General features: G+C 36.9%; 1 protein-coding gene across 1 annotated transcript in view; it reads left to right on the top strand.

The window, feature by feature from the left end:
* PDK3 (pyruvate dehydrogenase kinase 3) overlaps nucleotides 1-15,300 on the top strand; it is a gene marked incomplete at its 3' end in the record, with an annotated part of 51,500 nt that extends 36,200 nt beyond the window's left edge. The window contains exons 5-11 of the mRNA XM_082013640.1: nucleotides 1,721-1,810; nucleotides 4,788-4,865; nucleotides 7,023-7,099; nucleotides 8,317-8,418; nucleotides 9,047-9,157; nucleotides 13,925-14,038; nucleotides 15,157-15,300. Coding sequence (XP_081869766.1) covers nucleotides 1,721-1,810; nucleotides 4,788-4,865; nucleotides 7,023-7,099; nucleotides 8,317-8,418; nucleotides 9,047-9,157; nucleotides 13,925-14,038; nucleotides 15,157-15,300 — 716 coding nt within the window. The remainder of the gene's footprint in view (nucleotides 1-1,720; nucleotides 1,811-4,787; nucleotides 4,866-7,022; nucleotides 7,100-8,316; nucleotides 8,419-9,046; nucleotides 9,158-13,924; nucleotides 14,039-15,156) is intronic.
* Between the last annotated feature and the right edge of the window lie 373 nt (nucleotides 15,301-15,673).

The following is a 15,673-nucleotide window of genomic DNA, read 5'->3' as shown; positions in this document are numbered from 1 at the left end:
CTGAAATGCAAGGATGCCAAAAATTTTGAATAGGTTATGCACGATATGGATTTTTATTGTTTTTTCAGCAAGTTATCTAGACTTTCTGCCTTCTAAAGAGGTTGAGTATTTGTAACTTAGTTTTCAAATTACATCACTTTTCTGCCTACTTCCTATTTACTATTTATGAATAAATGCAATAGTTAGTTATCCTTTGTCATTAGGTTCTGTTTCATTTTTTGTTACTAATAAACTTACTTTTATATTCGTATTACAGAGTGAAAAGAGTTACTTGCACGGTATTAAGCAGTATGTGCAACCATGCAGAAAGTGATCTGTATAAAGTTAAGGACAATCTTGTGATCTCTTTTAGTATGACTTGTACTTTTTAGCTCTAGAGCTTCATTCTCTGCCCAGTATTCTGCTTTCATGAGCTCTTAGAAATTGTAGTACACAACAGTACTCTAGCATCCGTGTTATCTGTAGTGTTAGGTATTTTACTACAAGGTGCGTGTCCAGTAACCTTTTATGTGACTAGCATGTGCCTTGCTGGGTGTGTACAAATGACTTCCATGTGGCAAAGCACACAAAATAAATGCACAGCTTGTTCTTTACTTGTACCTAGGCAGACCAATGACAGACATAAAACCAAGTTAAGTTAAAAGGCTCTTGTAGAAGAGTTCTAGCAATAAGTAAAAATAGAATTATTAGGCCAAGTGTTAGCATAATTTGCACTAATTCTAAAATATCAAACTTACTTAATTGAACGGAAGTGTCTTTTCCTATGGACACTCCTATTGAACTGGTTGAAACTTAAAACCACTTGTAGATGCTTAAAGGTTTATTACCCTTGTACAGTTTCGCTATGCTAAGCAATGTTGGTGACCCATCTGTGATGGCAAATATTAATCTTGAAGCACTGATGAAAAAGACAATTGGAAAGCAGAATGCAGAAAGAGGTTTTTATGTAACTTGCATTTCTTCTGTACATTATTGACAGACTGTTCTTACAGTGCAATTTTGCAAGGTGCAGTATGCCAGTGTATTAGCTCACCATGACCGGAATAGGAAAAGCTTTCAGTCTTTTGCTTACTTCATACTGCATCTGTTTCATATCAGAGCTGACTGACTTGCTAAAATAGCAGAAAATCACTTCTGCAAAAAAGTGTAAAACCTTTCTACTTTTTTGAGAGCTAAACTCTCGGTGAAGGATCTGGTGAGTGCCAGACCCTTGTGCAAAGGAGGGAGTGGGGAGCATACTGCTGAGAGTCAGGGAGAAAGAGTGAGAGACCTCTGTGCCAGCTGTGAAATTGCAGCTTAGGTGAGTCTAAAAGGCTTTTAATGCTGTCTTACAGTTCCTCAGCCCTTTTCACTGTAACATTTTCATTGTTGTGCTGCTGTTCTGATATCATGGTACAATTGAAGCATTCTACATTTTAGTTCTATTTGATTGTTGATAGTCCACTTTGAAATGTAAGTTTTCACCTTAATCCTCCCACACCACTATTTCTGTATTAACTAGTCTATTAAACTAACTATTAAAAATTGAAAAGGGGAAAAAAAAAACAAGCAGGAGGAGGGAGGCAAGTAGCCTTCCTAAACAAGGATTTTGGCAATTTGCAAAAGTATCTTTTTACAAAATGATGTGCTATCCAGTAAGTTTCAGATACCATCAGATTTAAAATTTCTGGGCTGCCTCAAGTGTAAAAGACAATTTACTGCTATTTCTTTTTCCTTTTAGCACTTCTCTTTGGTGGAGATATTAATCCTGCACATCCCAAACATATTGGAAGTATTGATCCTAATTGTAATGTGGCAGAAGTGGTTAAAGGTAAGATGAAGTTAATATTTTTGTTGATTAAAAAAAAAAACAAACAAAACCACAACTTAGAATATGCATAAATATGTTATTGAGATACAAAAGACTGAAAGTGATTTACGTTCAATAAAATAAAAAAGAAAAATGGAAGTTCTTCAGTTGTTCACAATAAAGCCATGGGCTTATTGAGACTTTTTAATATACTTGTTATTGAGAATGAAGAAACCTTTGGTATGTTAACAGAACTAAGAAAACGTATTTTTTTTAATAACTTTAATCTGTCCTTTTAAATATCAGATCAAGTGTCTAAGTGTTTTGTTAAATTTTAGATGTTTTCTTTCCTAAAATGCTTAGAAGCAGGTTCTGATGTACTGCTTTTTATCTGATGCTGGTACTAAAGAAAATTTAGAATAAGTGAAATTTTCCAATTTGTTTAGTTAGGCCTTTCATTAAATGTCCACAGGTGTACAGATATTCCAGTGAAACTCCCCATTACTATGTGCATCTGATCATATCTCGGTCTGTTCTCTCTTATACAGAAGATGTATATGTGGTGGCTGTAACTGAATGAGCTGGCACGGTCATGTTAGAAATCCTGTTTCCTTAATGTTGTGAATGTGCATATGCTTTCAGAATGTTAGTAAGTAGGCATGAGGCAATGCTGTCTGCTTCAAGAACTTGTTTATTGAAGGTTCGCACTCTGAGTGTATCTGTTTACAAATACAGGTCTTGCTGTAGGAGTGAATTCCACCCTCTATCCTTCACTGCTGTTTGTGTAGCTGCAAGAGGGGAAGAATGTGTTTCTTCCCTTCACTTTCTCTCAGCCTTTGGTAAAGTAAGAGGGGGAACTTTTCTCATGTCAGACTTTGACCTGCATGATAGCTTGCTTGTTATGAAGGCTTCTTGGATTGTAGCTCTCTTTGTCTCTAGGGCAGACTTTTTTTAGCATCTTTCTTTTCTTTTGATCTTTCTCCACTTTGACCTCAGCATTGAATATGTTACAGCTGTGTTGTTTGTTTAGATATTCCTTCTAGTAGCAATGTTTGCATCTATTTTGATCATCAAATTCATAGTTGCTGCCTTGGACAGAGGAGTCGGAAGTGTCATAGTGTCGGAAGGTGCTCAGTCCAGTTTTCAAGCTAGCAGCTAAAATAGGTCTTCCACATCTGAAGAAATAATCGCTAACAAAACGAGGGCATCATAAACAGTATCCAGTGTTGTCTTTCAAAGAAATGAAGTATCCTTAAAGACAAAGCCTGTTTAGACTCAAGGTGATTGAGGCCATTTCCTTGTAGAATTGGTGCAGGGTTTAATTTACGTTCTGTATACTGTGCTAGCTCCAAAATGTCCTAGTTCATAGGTGACATTCTGAGCAATTTGTCAGAGTTAAGATGTCGACTTTGGCACTGTATGTGGCAGCTACAAGCTCTGTGTGCCCTTCAAACATTGAAGAAATTATTTAAACAGTCACGTCTTCCTTCAAGCAGCTCCACCAAGTGTTGTGTCTGTAACTGCCTGAGGTGAGTCTCTATCTCACTGACTATCCTACAATAAGATTTTTGAGCTGACAGCAAATCCAGGCTTATTCCTGGAGCTGGGATTTTAGATATATGGATAGATCCTTCACTCTTGCTACTTACCTCCAGCTATGATGTGACGAGTGCTTTGAACTTTGCAGTCTCTTTTACAGTCTTAGGACTCTGCCAAAGAGTTGGCTTTTAGAAGGTGGTAAAATGTAAGGCTCCACTCAGGCTCTATTTGACACTGTTTTGCTTGGAGCTGGATATTTTACTGGATGATGAAGTGATAGTGACTTCCTGTTCATGTCAGGGGTGTTAGGGTGGCTGCTTACTGAAAATGGATGAGAGTTCTACATTAAACTTGGGGAGGGTAATTGGATGTATTCAGAGCCTCTTTGTTCTCTCAAGGTTTGCATAGTGGCTTTGCCTGCTCCACATCCGTGTATTGAGAGCTTTTGGTTTATTCCCACATAGTTAGTGATTTGCTTTTCAGAGGCCTTGAAGTTTTTGTCCACAATAAGAACCCAGCTTCTGCCCCCTGGATCCATATCTAATTGTCATTTATATGATGTGGAAAATCTTTGAAGTGTGCTCATGTATACCTTTCTCCATGTAGATGGCCTTATGGTCATACTAGCTACATTGCTATCTTCAGCTTTTGATGACTCGGTCAAGATTGTGGCTGTGCTTCTTATGCCCCTTTTTTCGAAAGCACAGGATTACTCCCGAGGCCATCAGAAGTTCTGAGATGATCTTAGACTATGGTGTAAGTGTAGGTATTCTTGCATCTTTTTTCCCTAAATTATGCATATCCTGGGCTGAGGTTCTCTGTACAGCTTGGGTATTAAATGGGGTTTTGATCTTTTCACTAGGGCACGTTTTACTGTGTTAATGACTGTGTTTTGAAAGTCCTTGGAGCTGACCATCTTGACACAAAAGATTCCTACTGGATAGCTGATTTTGTGAGACATTAACAGGACTTGATCAAGAATCTTTCCAGTGTTGATTAGCTTCATTTTACATGGAGCAGCATTTGTGTCAGCCTTGTGTGATATGTCCAGCCTTGCAGATGTCAGAACAACTGATAAAATTTTTTTTTTCAGATAATAGGGCACATTATAGATTATTTCCATAGACATCTTGAGGGAGAACAATTATAGGTAACCTGCCCTTTCTGGGGACTGGTGATTTTACGTTCTTTGTGTTTGTCACATAGCTCTGAGTTATGACAGTGACTGTTTTGTTTTGTAGTGTCACTTTGGACAGGAGGAAGAAGATATATGTAGAGTGAGGTCAAATGCAATTGTTATGCTATCTTAGCAAATTCCTGTCTGTCTGCAGAGCTGCCCATTTGTTTCTGTGCTTGCTCTGAGCCCACACTTATTATGAGGAAGCCACTTCTGTTAAGGTAGCTGAAGCAATGTAGTTAAAACATCTTTGAGTTTGTGTATTGTTCTGTTGCTTTGTAGATGCTTATGAAACAGCTAAGATGTTATGTGAACAGTACTATCTCGTGGCACCTGATCTGGAAGTTGAAGAATTCAATGGTAATTGCGAAATTAATTTAAGTGATGTATGTAAGAAAATATCGTATCTAATATCTATGGTTTCTAGTTTTGTTAATTAATTGTAAGTTACAATTCGAACTCTGCAGTCCTGTATGCAGAGTTACTTTTCTTCTACTGTGTCTACATGGGCACCTGAATTATAGTTTATCATCATGACATGGTTTTTTCTTTTACTTCTTAATGCTGAATGCAGAGTGCTCTCTGCTGAATTTGCTATCAGTCTAAGGAAAATAAAGTGGTCAAGAGTCCTTATAACTGGGAAGGAAACATGCCTGCCTTCTAACTAATCTTTTAATAGAGCTGAATTTCTTTCTTTTTGAAGTGTGCTTGTAAATTCCACTGTCAGTCCCTGCACCAGTGGAGAGCTCTTCTGTGTAAGATGGCAAAACTAGAAACCTTTTTTACATAATCTATGCTTTAAGTCCTATCATAAACCTGTCACATGGAAATCTGTTTCAAGTTGATTGCAAAGATGAAAATTAGGTGCTACGAAACTGATGAGACCATCCTTGTCAGTATATTGACTGACTTTTGTTCACCTTTTCTATTGAAAAAAGGTAGATTTTTTTTCCAATTAAAAAAATAAGTTGAGTGATCATCTTGCAAATATTGGACAGCTATCCAAACACAAGACTAAGATGTTTCCAAACTTCACCAGAAGAGTTGCAAAAGTCTCAGAAATAGGTAATATTCAAAATGCAGAGCATGATACATGGGAACATAGGTTGCTCAAAGTACTATTTAATATTGTAGAAGTCCTTCTCTACACAAAGTGATATTGTGAACACTGATACACTATTACCAGCCCCCTCTCCCAAAATCAAAGGACCCAACCTTCCCCTCTCCAAAACTGAATGATTTTAGAACTAAAAGTACTGACTGCTGCAGCAGAGGAATCAGTGCAAAATTAATTCGATGGCCTAAGTAAAAAGATCCAACAATAGAGAAGACAAATTACTGGATCTCATGAAAAAAGAAGCAAGGAAGGAATTATTTGTTTCCTTTAAATAGCTTATCAACATGAGGAAAGAGACTTTGCATATTACCTCACAAGACCAACAGTAATGTGTTTTCTACATGTAGTCTATGCCTCAGACAAGTACAGATCAGTATGCCTTGGTTTTGGTGATGCATAAGAGTTGGAGTATGGGCTCTGACAAAATTAACATAATAAAACAGCAAATTGCCTTGCAACTAATTATGCAGAACATTGTTTTGGTCGTCTTTTCCTAGGAGATTTCACCACTGTGTCTCTTAAAGTAATAACTGGTATTATTATCAGTCCTCAGTGCCAAAAAGGGTGAAGTTGACTCCAGTCATGTTCTGTGTGCATGTGTTTACCTTCCTGCAATTTATGAAGCAGGCATTTAGACACTTTTCTGAATCTGAACTGCTGCTGAGTCTGACAAGCTGTAACTGTGTAATTTAATCCAGTAGAATTTTGAATGTTCAGGGATGACTTCATCTTCAGCACCAAAACTGTCCTGGAATGTATTAAATGCAGCTGTATTATTTCCTGCCAAATCAATTAGCACCCTAGCATTCAGAGCTGTGCCAAGCCATATGCCTCTGCTGAAACACTAATAACAGGACAACAGTTGACAAACAATTCAGTTATGATTTGGAATAAGAAAATTCTGATATTGTTTGTAATATATTTTGCAAATTTCTATGAATACTTTACACTTTGTTTTAATTAATGGAAATATGTAATTGTTTTTGAAATATTTAAACAGGTTTTTTTTTTTTAGTTTAAGAATCTTTTTTTGTGCAGCAAATATTATGCATAAATATTGTGTGTGTTAAGAAAGTTTCCCACTTAAGTGGGAAAGTTCTCTTAGTTAACATACATTGTTAGTACTAAACCAACCACTGCTTAGTGAAGTTTCGTATCTAAACAAAGTCTGCTGACATAGATGTCTTTGAAAGTAATGATTAGAATGTGTTATTTCAGGTGATAGCAGTAAATGAAATTTATGTTTTTACCTCATGGAGCTAATCTTGCAGTTGGAAAATTAGAACACGCTTACATACTTGTCTTTGCGTACTGTTTCATGTTATTCCTGTAAATAGAAATGCTACAAAATTCTGAAAAAAAAATCATTTGTTGTCCTTTTTTTTTTTTTTTTTTTTTAGCTAAAGCTCCAAACAAGCCTATTCAAGTAGTCTATGTACCTTCTCATTTGTTTCATATGTTATTTGAATTATTCAAGGTAGGTTGCACTTGTTAATGTTTGGAAGGGGTTTGTGAACTTACATTACTGTTGAAACTGAGATCCTTTTCAGTTACTGCCCTAAGATGTTATTTCAGTTTTCCTTTCTTAAGCTTATTAACAGTTTCAAGCCCTCTTCACTTGTTTAAAAGCTAGGCTTACAGCTCCCTCTTATGCCCTTGTGTACTTAAAAATATTTCTGGGTTTTCCAACTTCTCCTTTTATGCTTTTGCAGCTGATTAACTTAAAACGCTCATCATAGTGTATTTTTGAATGTTGACATATTCATTATCTTGCAATTTTCTTAAGCTTGCTTCTTAATTGTATATTTGAGGACTGGTTAGGATCAGTGCCTTTTGTTGTGAAAACAGCCCATATGTGTTTGAATAGTGTAAATTACATGCTTTGTTTTGGTTTTATTTGTGTTTTCTGAATAATTGGAACGATACTGAAAATGAAACATGTGAAGGCTACTGTATGCTTTTGAATAAGATAGGTGGTCTCTAGGTGGTGCAGTTGAACACTAGAAATTCAGGAGAAAATGCATTTGGTCGGAGAAAAACTTTTCATAAATAATGGTATTTTGGGTTTGATTTCTGTCACTTGTCAAGTATGGTCATTGAAATCTTCCCCTATTTTGCCATTTGTAACATTAGTTCTAGGGCAGAACAGGTGAGAATTTGTACACCATGTGTAGGTACGTTTTGGTATGAGTCATGAAACAGTATGAAACCAGTAAGTTGTAGTAAGTTGAACTGGCAGTGGAAGCTCTGTTAATAGATATGGTAAAGTCAGATTTATAGATAGTTACTTAACAATTATGTGACCCAGGCTGAGAAAATAAAAACTTGTTCTCTGTGATGAACATCACTATTGGTGTTCTGCAAGATGGAGGTGAAGGATGTTGCCATCCTTTATATATAATTACTTGATTTCACACAGAAAAAAAAAATAATTCTTGCTTTATGTTCTCTGACTCTATATGAAATAGATAAATGTATAACGGAGTTCTGATGTAAAAGTTTAATTGGACAATTCATTGACTTGAAAGTACTTCTTGAATTTAAGTATGGCCTTTTCTGTCTCGTATACAAATGTAGGACAAAGTATCTAGTATCTATTTTAGTATCACAAGATAAATGCAAGCTCTAATTTGTCACAAAAAACGTACATGGTAAAGTTAGAATCAAAGACACTGTTTTTTGTTTTATCTTCAGAATTCAATGAGAGCTACAGTGGAATTGCATGAAGGTAAGAAAGAAGGCTATCCATCGATCAAAACCTTAGTCACTTTGGGGAAAGAAGATCTATCTATTAAGGTAAATGCCTAAAAATGATACACAACTTACAAGCCTGCTAGGTTGAGAATAGTATGACTTGTAATTTGAAAAGGCAAATTAATTACTGTAGCACTTCTGACACTTGCTTCATATTGCTTCAATAGAATATTTTCAGTAGGAAGGGACCTACAAGAATACTCAAGTCCAGCTGCCTGACCATGTCAGCACTGACCAAAAGTTGAAGCACGTTCTTAAGGGCATTGTCCAAATACCTCTCAAACAATGACAGGGTTGGGGCATCACCACCTCTCTAGGAAGCCAGTGTTTGAGCACCCTCTCGGTACAGAAATGCGTCCTTAGGTCCAGCCTCCACCTCCCCCGACTGATGCAGCTTTGAACCGTTCCCACGCTTCCTGTCACTGGATACCAGGGAGAAGAGATTGGCATCTCCCTCTCCACTTGCCCTCCTCAGGACACTGTAGAGAGTGACAAGGTCGCCCTTCAGCCGCCTTTGCTCCAAACCAGGCAAAGTCAAACTCCCTAGCTGCAACTTTTAATATTTCTCAAGTCATTTAGACCTGAGACTAAGACGCTGCTTGGTTTGCGGTTTTTTTTTTTCTTTTTTTCCGTAACATAGTGTTTAACTCTTTAACTTTTCATTCCTTAGATAAGTGATCAAGGTGGAGGTGTACCTTTAAGAAAAATAGACAGATTGTTTAACTACATGTACTCAACAGCACCCAGGCCTAGTTTGGAGCCCTCAAGAGCTGTGCCTTTGGTAAGCAATTGCAATATGAATTTAAATGTCCCTTTGCACTACACTAGTTGTACGTTTCCCTTCACTGCAATGAACTGGATCAGGTTTTCCATTGAAGAAATTGTTTACCATCAGCAATTCTAGGCAGGTAAAACATACCAGGAGAAAACAGGTTCTGTTACTGTCACTTAGTCTTTGGAATAGAAAATTGCTTTTCTTTGTCTTGACGTTATATTCTTGGAAACAAGCATGTCTGCGTAAGCACAATATTTTCATAGATTAACAGACAGGTTTTTTACTGCTGAATTGCTGAGAAGGTGGATAACCTAATGAGCTCCTCCTTAGTGTGTAAATTACTGTTTATCTAACCTTCCTATAACAAATATATTGAAAAGGTGAGCCAGATTGTTGGAATAATAGCACTTGAGAAACACCTCCTGGTAATGCACAAGCTTATACTGAAATTTGAAAATTATTTTTATATAAATTATGGACTGTAAAAACACATTTAAAAAAAAAAATTCCCAAACCTCCATGTGATATGAACACTTTTGGTATGTTCCTGTTCACTTGGAGGTATCTCATGTGACCCTTCTGAGATGTTTGTTTGAAATCTGACCCTGATACAATATTTCCCCATAGTTTCTTCTAAGCAGGGAATTATTTCAGCATTGAATATGTAGATTCTTTTAGCAAGCATGATTTTTAAAATTGTTAATAAATTACATATTGGGTCATTGTGATTAAAATGATACAGCTCTGTTCCATTTGACTGGCTTTCAATAAGTGGATTAATGCTGATACTGTGTTCTTGCTGCTTCTCATCTTTGTTCTCTATAGCTTCTGATGCAATCCTTTATCTTCAAGCATGTGGAGAAAAAGTTGATTCTTTGAGAAATTTATTTTTCCTATTTAGGAACACTCATCTAGCATGTTCTTAAGTGATTGTTTTTTTCTTTTTTTCTGCTAATACTTCTGTGCTTGAAGTGCCTTTAGGCAGCTAATAAAATTTGGTGCAGAGAGTGTGTGCCTGTTTCTGATGTAAAGTAATTAACAATGAACTGAGGGTGGAACCAGTTCAGAGTGGTTCAGAGGTAACAAATTTCCTTTTAGATTTTTAGCGGAAAGACTTTATGGTACTGTCTTAGTCCTCAGTTCATAGCATTGTGGCACGTAAGTGTACCGCGTTGTTTTCACCAGTGCTGGCTGCCACCGCCGTAGGTGTGAAACCCAGTTGTGTATCTGCGTGGGCTTGATATTAATCCTTCATGGCTCCTAACATTACAACACATCTTAGTAATATGTTTCAAACAATGATGTGGCTTTTTCATAGAAAAAATTATTGAATGGGATGAGTGATAGGTAACAGGCCTTAATTCAAATACAAACTTTTTTCTTTGTCAAGAATGGTAGAATCTTTCTTGATTCATAATCTGCCTTTGTTCTGTCTCACTTTTGATCAGTAATTTACTGTATCAGCCTACAAAGGTTTCCTGAAACCTGTTCTCACTATAAACCTATACCTTGATTAGCAGTTGTATTCCTTTGTGGTTCTCTGATTGTAAAATGTGTTCGGTTTAGGATTGACACTATTCTTCACTTGCCCCACCCCCACCCCACCCCCCTTAGCATGTTTATTTCCTCATCTTCAAGACTGCTTACTTTGATTCTGTGGTATTTATACTTAGTTTTCTTCTAGTGTACCCCGTTTTCAGGATTTGTTTTACTCTTCAGTCTATATGTCGCTATAGTCAGACGTGCAAAGTATCCCTTTCTCATGAACCTGGCAGCTTTTGCCCTGTGAGTCTGACTGATGCCCATACATGACTGAATGTTAAGAAGAAGTGTTAAGCTCTGTTGTTTATATGTGTGTGCAGAAAGAAGAAAGTCAAGAACTGAGAGTCTGTGGTATAACTTTCCACTAAAAGGAAAAAGGACTTTAGCAGTGAAGCTGGACACATTATGTATTATGGCCCAGATACAGTTATAAAAACAATTATGCTATACTTTGTATGTCAGTTTAGAAATAAAAGTTCTTCAGCAGAAAGGTTCTGCATAAATCTTCTAAGAAGTCCATGCAGAAGGAGAGTTTCTTTATTGCTTAGTGCCAAAGACCAAACCACTTAAAAATTACAGTGCTTCAGAAGATAGATAGGTCTGTGCTGGTGTTATTCTTGACTTAGATAATTTTCATAAAATAAATTGCAGTGCAGTGTAAATAGACATATTTTTCTACCTAACTCTCCCTCCCCTTGTTATATGATCCCCTGTCTAGTTTATGAAACATTCATGGGCTTGGGGAGTGGAAGAGAGTGATCTTTTTGTTGATTGGTGAAAATTCTTTCTCAGTGTCATTACAAGTGTTCTTTAAAAACTGATGAGAAACCTTGTTACCATGGCAGCATTCGGATTCTAGCAGGTCTTGCGCTCATCTGTACTGCTATACACATCTTGGAAAAAATAGAAACGTGGTAATGTTTAATGATAATTAGGTTTTCTTAGAGAATTTAATGATTCTTCCTCTGACAGCATTTGTTTATAGTGGGAGAAACGTGGCTTAAATTAGGCTTAATTAAACCTGTAGACACTAGTAACACAGAAATTTAATGTCCTATTTGTATAAAGCATACTGTAATATTTAATGAGAAATTCACTCTGAAAAGCTTTCTCTTCTCAAGGAAGATGTGCCATCATTGACTGTATTCTGTCCTCGACGTCGAGCACAGAGCTATGTAGTAATCACTTCTTGTTAATTGTCTCTTGCAGAACAGACCTTTTGCAAGGTCTTGCCTTAAGAGATCCCAGATGAGTACCTTGTTATCTTCATAATTCTTATAAGTTGGCTCTTTTTGGAAAATACCCTGAAAACAAGCTAGAGAAGAGACTGACAGGAAATTTTTGAAGGAGGGAAGTATGAAATAATTATGTGGGCTAGCACAGAGCGTAAAAAGATTTTTCCTGGAAGGAGCGGAGGCAAATAGCAGTTGGGCATGGGTTTTCCGGAAGCATAGTTCTGGAGAGAGGGAAGTACAATATGTTTTCAGGATTGCTTGATACTGCCCTTTAACTTGAGCTCTTCCTGGGCATATCTGCTATCTACAATTTGCTTTTCAGTTGCTGTGCTTTTTAATTTCTGGAATGTATTTATTGTCTGGTCTCCAGAAAAGATGCAAGTCAGCTTTGAGAATTTTTTTTTTTAGTTCTTTCAAATAACTTCCAGTTTTTAGAGATTAAGAAATGGATCTAGTTTCAAGACCAGATGTTTGAAAGTATCTAATGAGAGTCTTTGAGAATTACATTTTTAAAGCATACTGTTGTTTGAAAAAGTGCAGCTAAGCAACAGTTTTAACTGTGTAAATGGACAGTAATAACTATGACCAGCAATGTGAGTAGAAAAGGGCATCTTTGGCATTTTGGTTTCTCATTTTGCTCCGAAGAACTGTTACAGTCATCAGTGTGAGCAACTCTAATCGATTTAAGATCACTGAATTTAGACTTCTGTAAAAACAAGGCAGAGGTTGAAAGATACTGTAGAGATAGTAGATGACAGCAAGAGAATTTGTGATGGATACCGTAGTACAAAGTTCTTTAATGTTCACCCCTCACTCAAGGGATTTCTCAAAGTCATACCACATATTAGCTGTGTATTACACTTGCAAGTCTTGCTTCTTAGCCTTCCCTTTTTTTTGTATCATTTTGGGGCTTTGGGTTTAAGATTCAGGGCATGATTCTCAGTAGCTGTCAGGTTGCCTTCGCATAAATATTACAGTGGAATGAGCTTGTTGGTTTTCTGAAAACTTTAGGTGTCTAATTCTTCCTGTAATCCACCCTTATGGAAAAAAAAAAATACTCCATTGCCTTATATATCATTGTTTTCAAATGCTTCTATGTCTGGAATCCTTCCTTTATTGCTCTGAACATCCCTGAAAAATTCAGGGGGCGGGGTCAGGTGAATAATCGACTACTGAGGTTCTCAGCACATACCCAGTCATCTGAAAGAGACCAAATCGTATTCCCTGGCTGCAGTGAGGGAGGCTTGGGTTTTTTTATAACTTTCTGACAAGAGTGGATTGGAAAAGGTGCCAGGTGTTGACCTTGTTGCAGATATTGTTGTGAATATTAGTGTTGTAAATTGAAAATCTAAAACTTGTACCTCTCAAGTCTATTGTGCTTTCAAAATTGCATGGTCTGCACAGGGTCTCAGTCCTCAGTAGCTCATTCAGTGCTATGGAATCCTGATCTTTTGTTATATGGGTAAACAGTGAGGATTATTTGCTTTGTATTGCTTTGTATGTAGTCTTTTTGCAGTAGCCTTCTGATCTCTATTGCAGTATGGCATCAGCAATCACTTAATAGTGTGACCTAGATGAAGTAAACAGAGTTGTCTCTGGCTTTCTTGTGTAGTCTCCTAAGTGTGGAAACATTTGACAATAATAGTCCCAGGCATGGCGATATTGGTTTGCTTTGATGATTGGGGGCAGCATGTACTGTATGTTACACCTACCTGCCTCTTTGACAAAATGCAAAATGGACAAGGTACCCCTAACAAAGGACTCTGATATTTTTCCATTTTCTGTACTTAAACTAAAAAATTACACCTTGGAAAAAAGGAGATTGCTCAAAAGGTTGAATACCAACTTGTAGTGCAGGCTGCGTAATGAAGGAAAGCTTGAAGAGTAATTTGATGCAAATCTAATTTTTATGTATCTTCTGTTTTATAAATGTTCTGTTGCATTTTTTTTTAACTTTACGCCATGTTCTTCCTTTTTGTTTTCTTGATTTTTATAGGCTGGGTTTGGCTACGGCTTGCCAATTTCTCGTCTGTACGCTAGGTACTTTCAAGGTGACCTTAAACTCTACTCAATGGAAGGCGTTGGTTCAGATGCTGTAATTTATTTGAAGGTATGAATTTGACCCTATATAAGCTATTAATGCAGTGCAATTTGATAATTTATAGCAGGCTGAATAAGTGAACTTTCTTTTCATTCTTCAACTTGTTTTCAAATCTGTAGTTGCTATCTTCGTTATATTTTATTTAAATCAGTTATATAGAATCTTAAAAGCAGAAGTTATAGATGTTAACCTGGCACTAATACTAGTTAGCTTGCTTTGATCCATTCCCCACCCCCCCACCCCCCAGTCCCATGTTGGATCTTTGCATTTTCTTAATCCATCATAAGTGCTGAATTGTCAAAGAACTGTGAGCTGAGAGATAATTGTGGTTAATACTTTTTTATTCTGAAAGTTTTGACCAAAATAACACTGTGAAGACTATTGACTGACTCCTGACTAGTCCTTTTTTTTCCCTATGCAGTTCTTGACTTTTGTGCAATACAGTCTATTGTCCTGTTGTTATTTTTTGGGAGATTGCAGGCTACTCAGGGCCTTAAGGGTGACACTGCTTGAATTTCATTGCAGAGTTTAAAACAATATAGCATATAGCTCATGTGCAGGTCGTTGACTTAGCATTGTCACTTTGCCTTGCTGTATGTGGCGAGTGAGTTGTGCTAACTGTGCTAACTTTAGTTCCTGATAGGTTTAATCCTATGCATGTATGTGTGGAGAGAAAAAAGGTATGGTCTTTCTCAGAGGAAAGAGGCATGCTAATGGACTGAACTAGATCAGTCCTCACAGACCAGTGTGCTGACAGACTCAGAGTTTGTTGAAGTGAACTGTTTCAGGAAAGAAGCTGTCTGCCCAGTGTCAGTGGCAGATCTCCTAAAATGTTTTTGACCAAAGCTTTTTTTCTTGCTATCTTTGTAGACACCACTTCCCAGAAAGAAGGGCAATATTTTAAAGTGTTGTTATTTTCTTTTAACCTTTACTATGACTAGTACTTTGACTATGACTAGAATGATTAGTCACAGCCAAAGTATTTTCAAAATAATGTCGTGGCATGTAACACTTGGATAATTGAGACTCTTGTTTGATAGAGAAGTTGTAACTGTAGAAGTCCCCAGAGTATCATCTTGCTCTTGGTATCTCTTATGATATCTTACGTTGCTTTTGTTCTTCCATAGGCCCTTTCAAGTGAATCATTTGAAAGACTTCCTGTTTTTAATAAGTCAGCATGGCGACACTACAAGACCACACCGGAAGCAGATGACTGGAGCAATCCTAGCAGTGAACCAAGGGATGCATCTAAATATAAAGCTAATCGATAATTTGCCACCTTTTGTCTCTGTTGGAGATGACCCCTGCATTCAGTATAAAGTCTCTGCTTTGTTCCAAAATCCTTCAAACCACAATAGCTAATTACTTCCAAACAAAGACCTAATCGGGGCATTGAAAAATGGTAAGAACAAAGTGATGATTGGGACTTAAAGGAAGGCACTAAGCACGTTTGGTATGTGAATCCTGTCTGCTTCACCAGAATATGCTTGGTTGCTTCAGTCATGCATTGGCAGAAGGGACTGCACTTAAGAATACAGTGTTGTAACAAAAAGATACTATTTGAAATGGCCAATTTTTATTCTAATATAAGGATTGGCAAGACGTGCAGAATACCTTTAAATGGTGAATAGTATCTTGCACAGC

This window comes from Phaethon aethereus (assembly GCF_964289735.1).
Source record: "Phaethon aethereus genome assembly, chromosome: 1".
Lineage (NCBI taxonomy): Eukaryota > Metazoa > Chordata > Aves > Phaethontiformes > Phaethontidae > Phaethon > Phaethon aethereus.
Note: the sequence above shows the minus strand (reverse complement) of the source record. Positions and strands in the feature narration are given on the sequence as shown.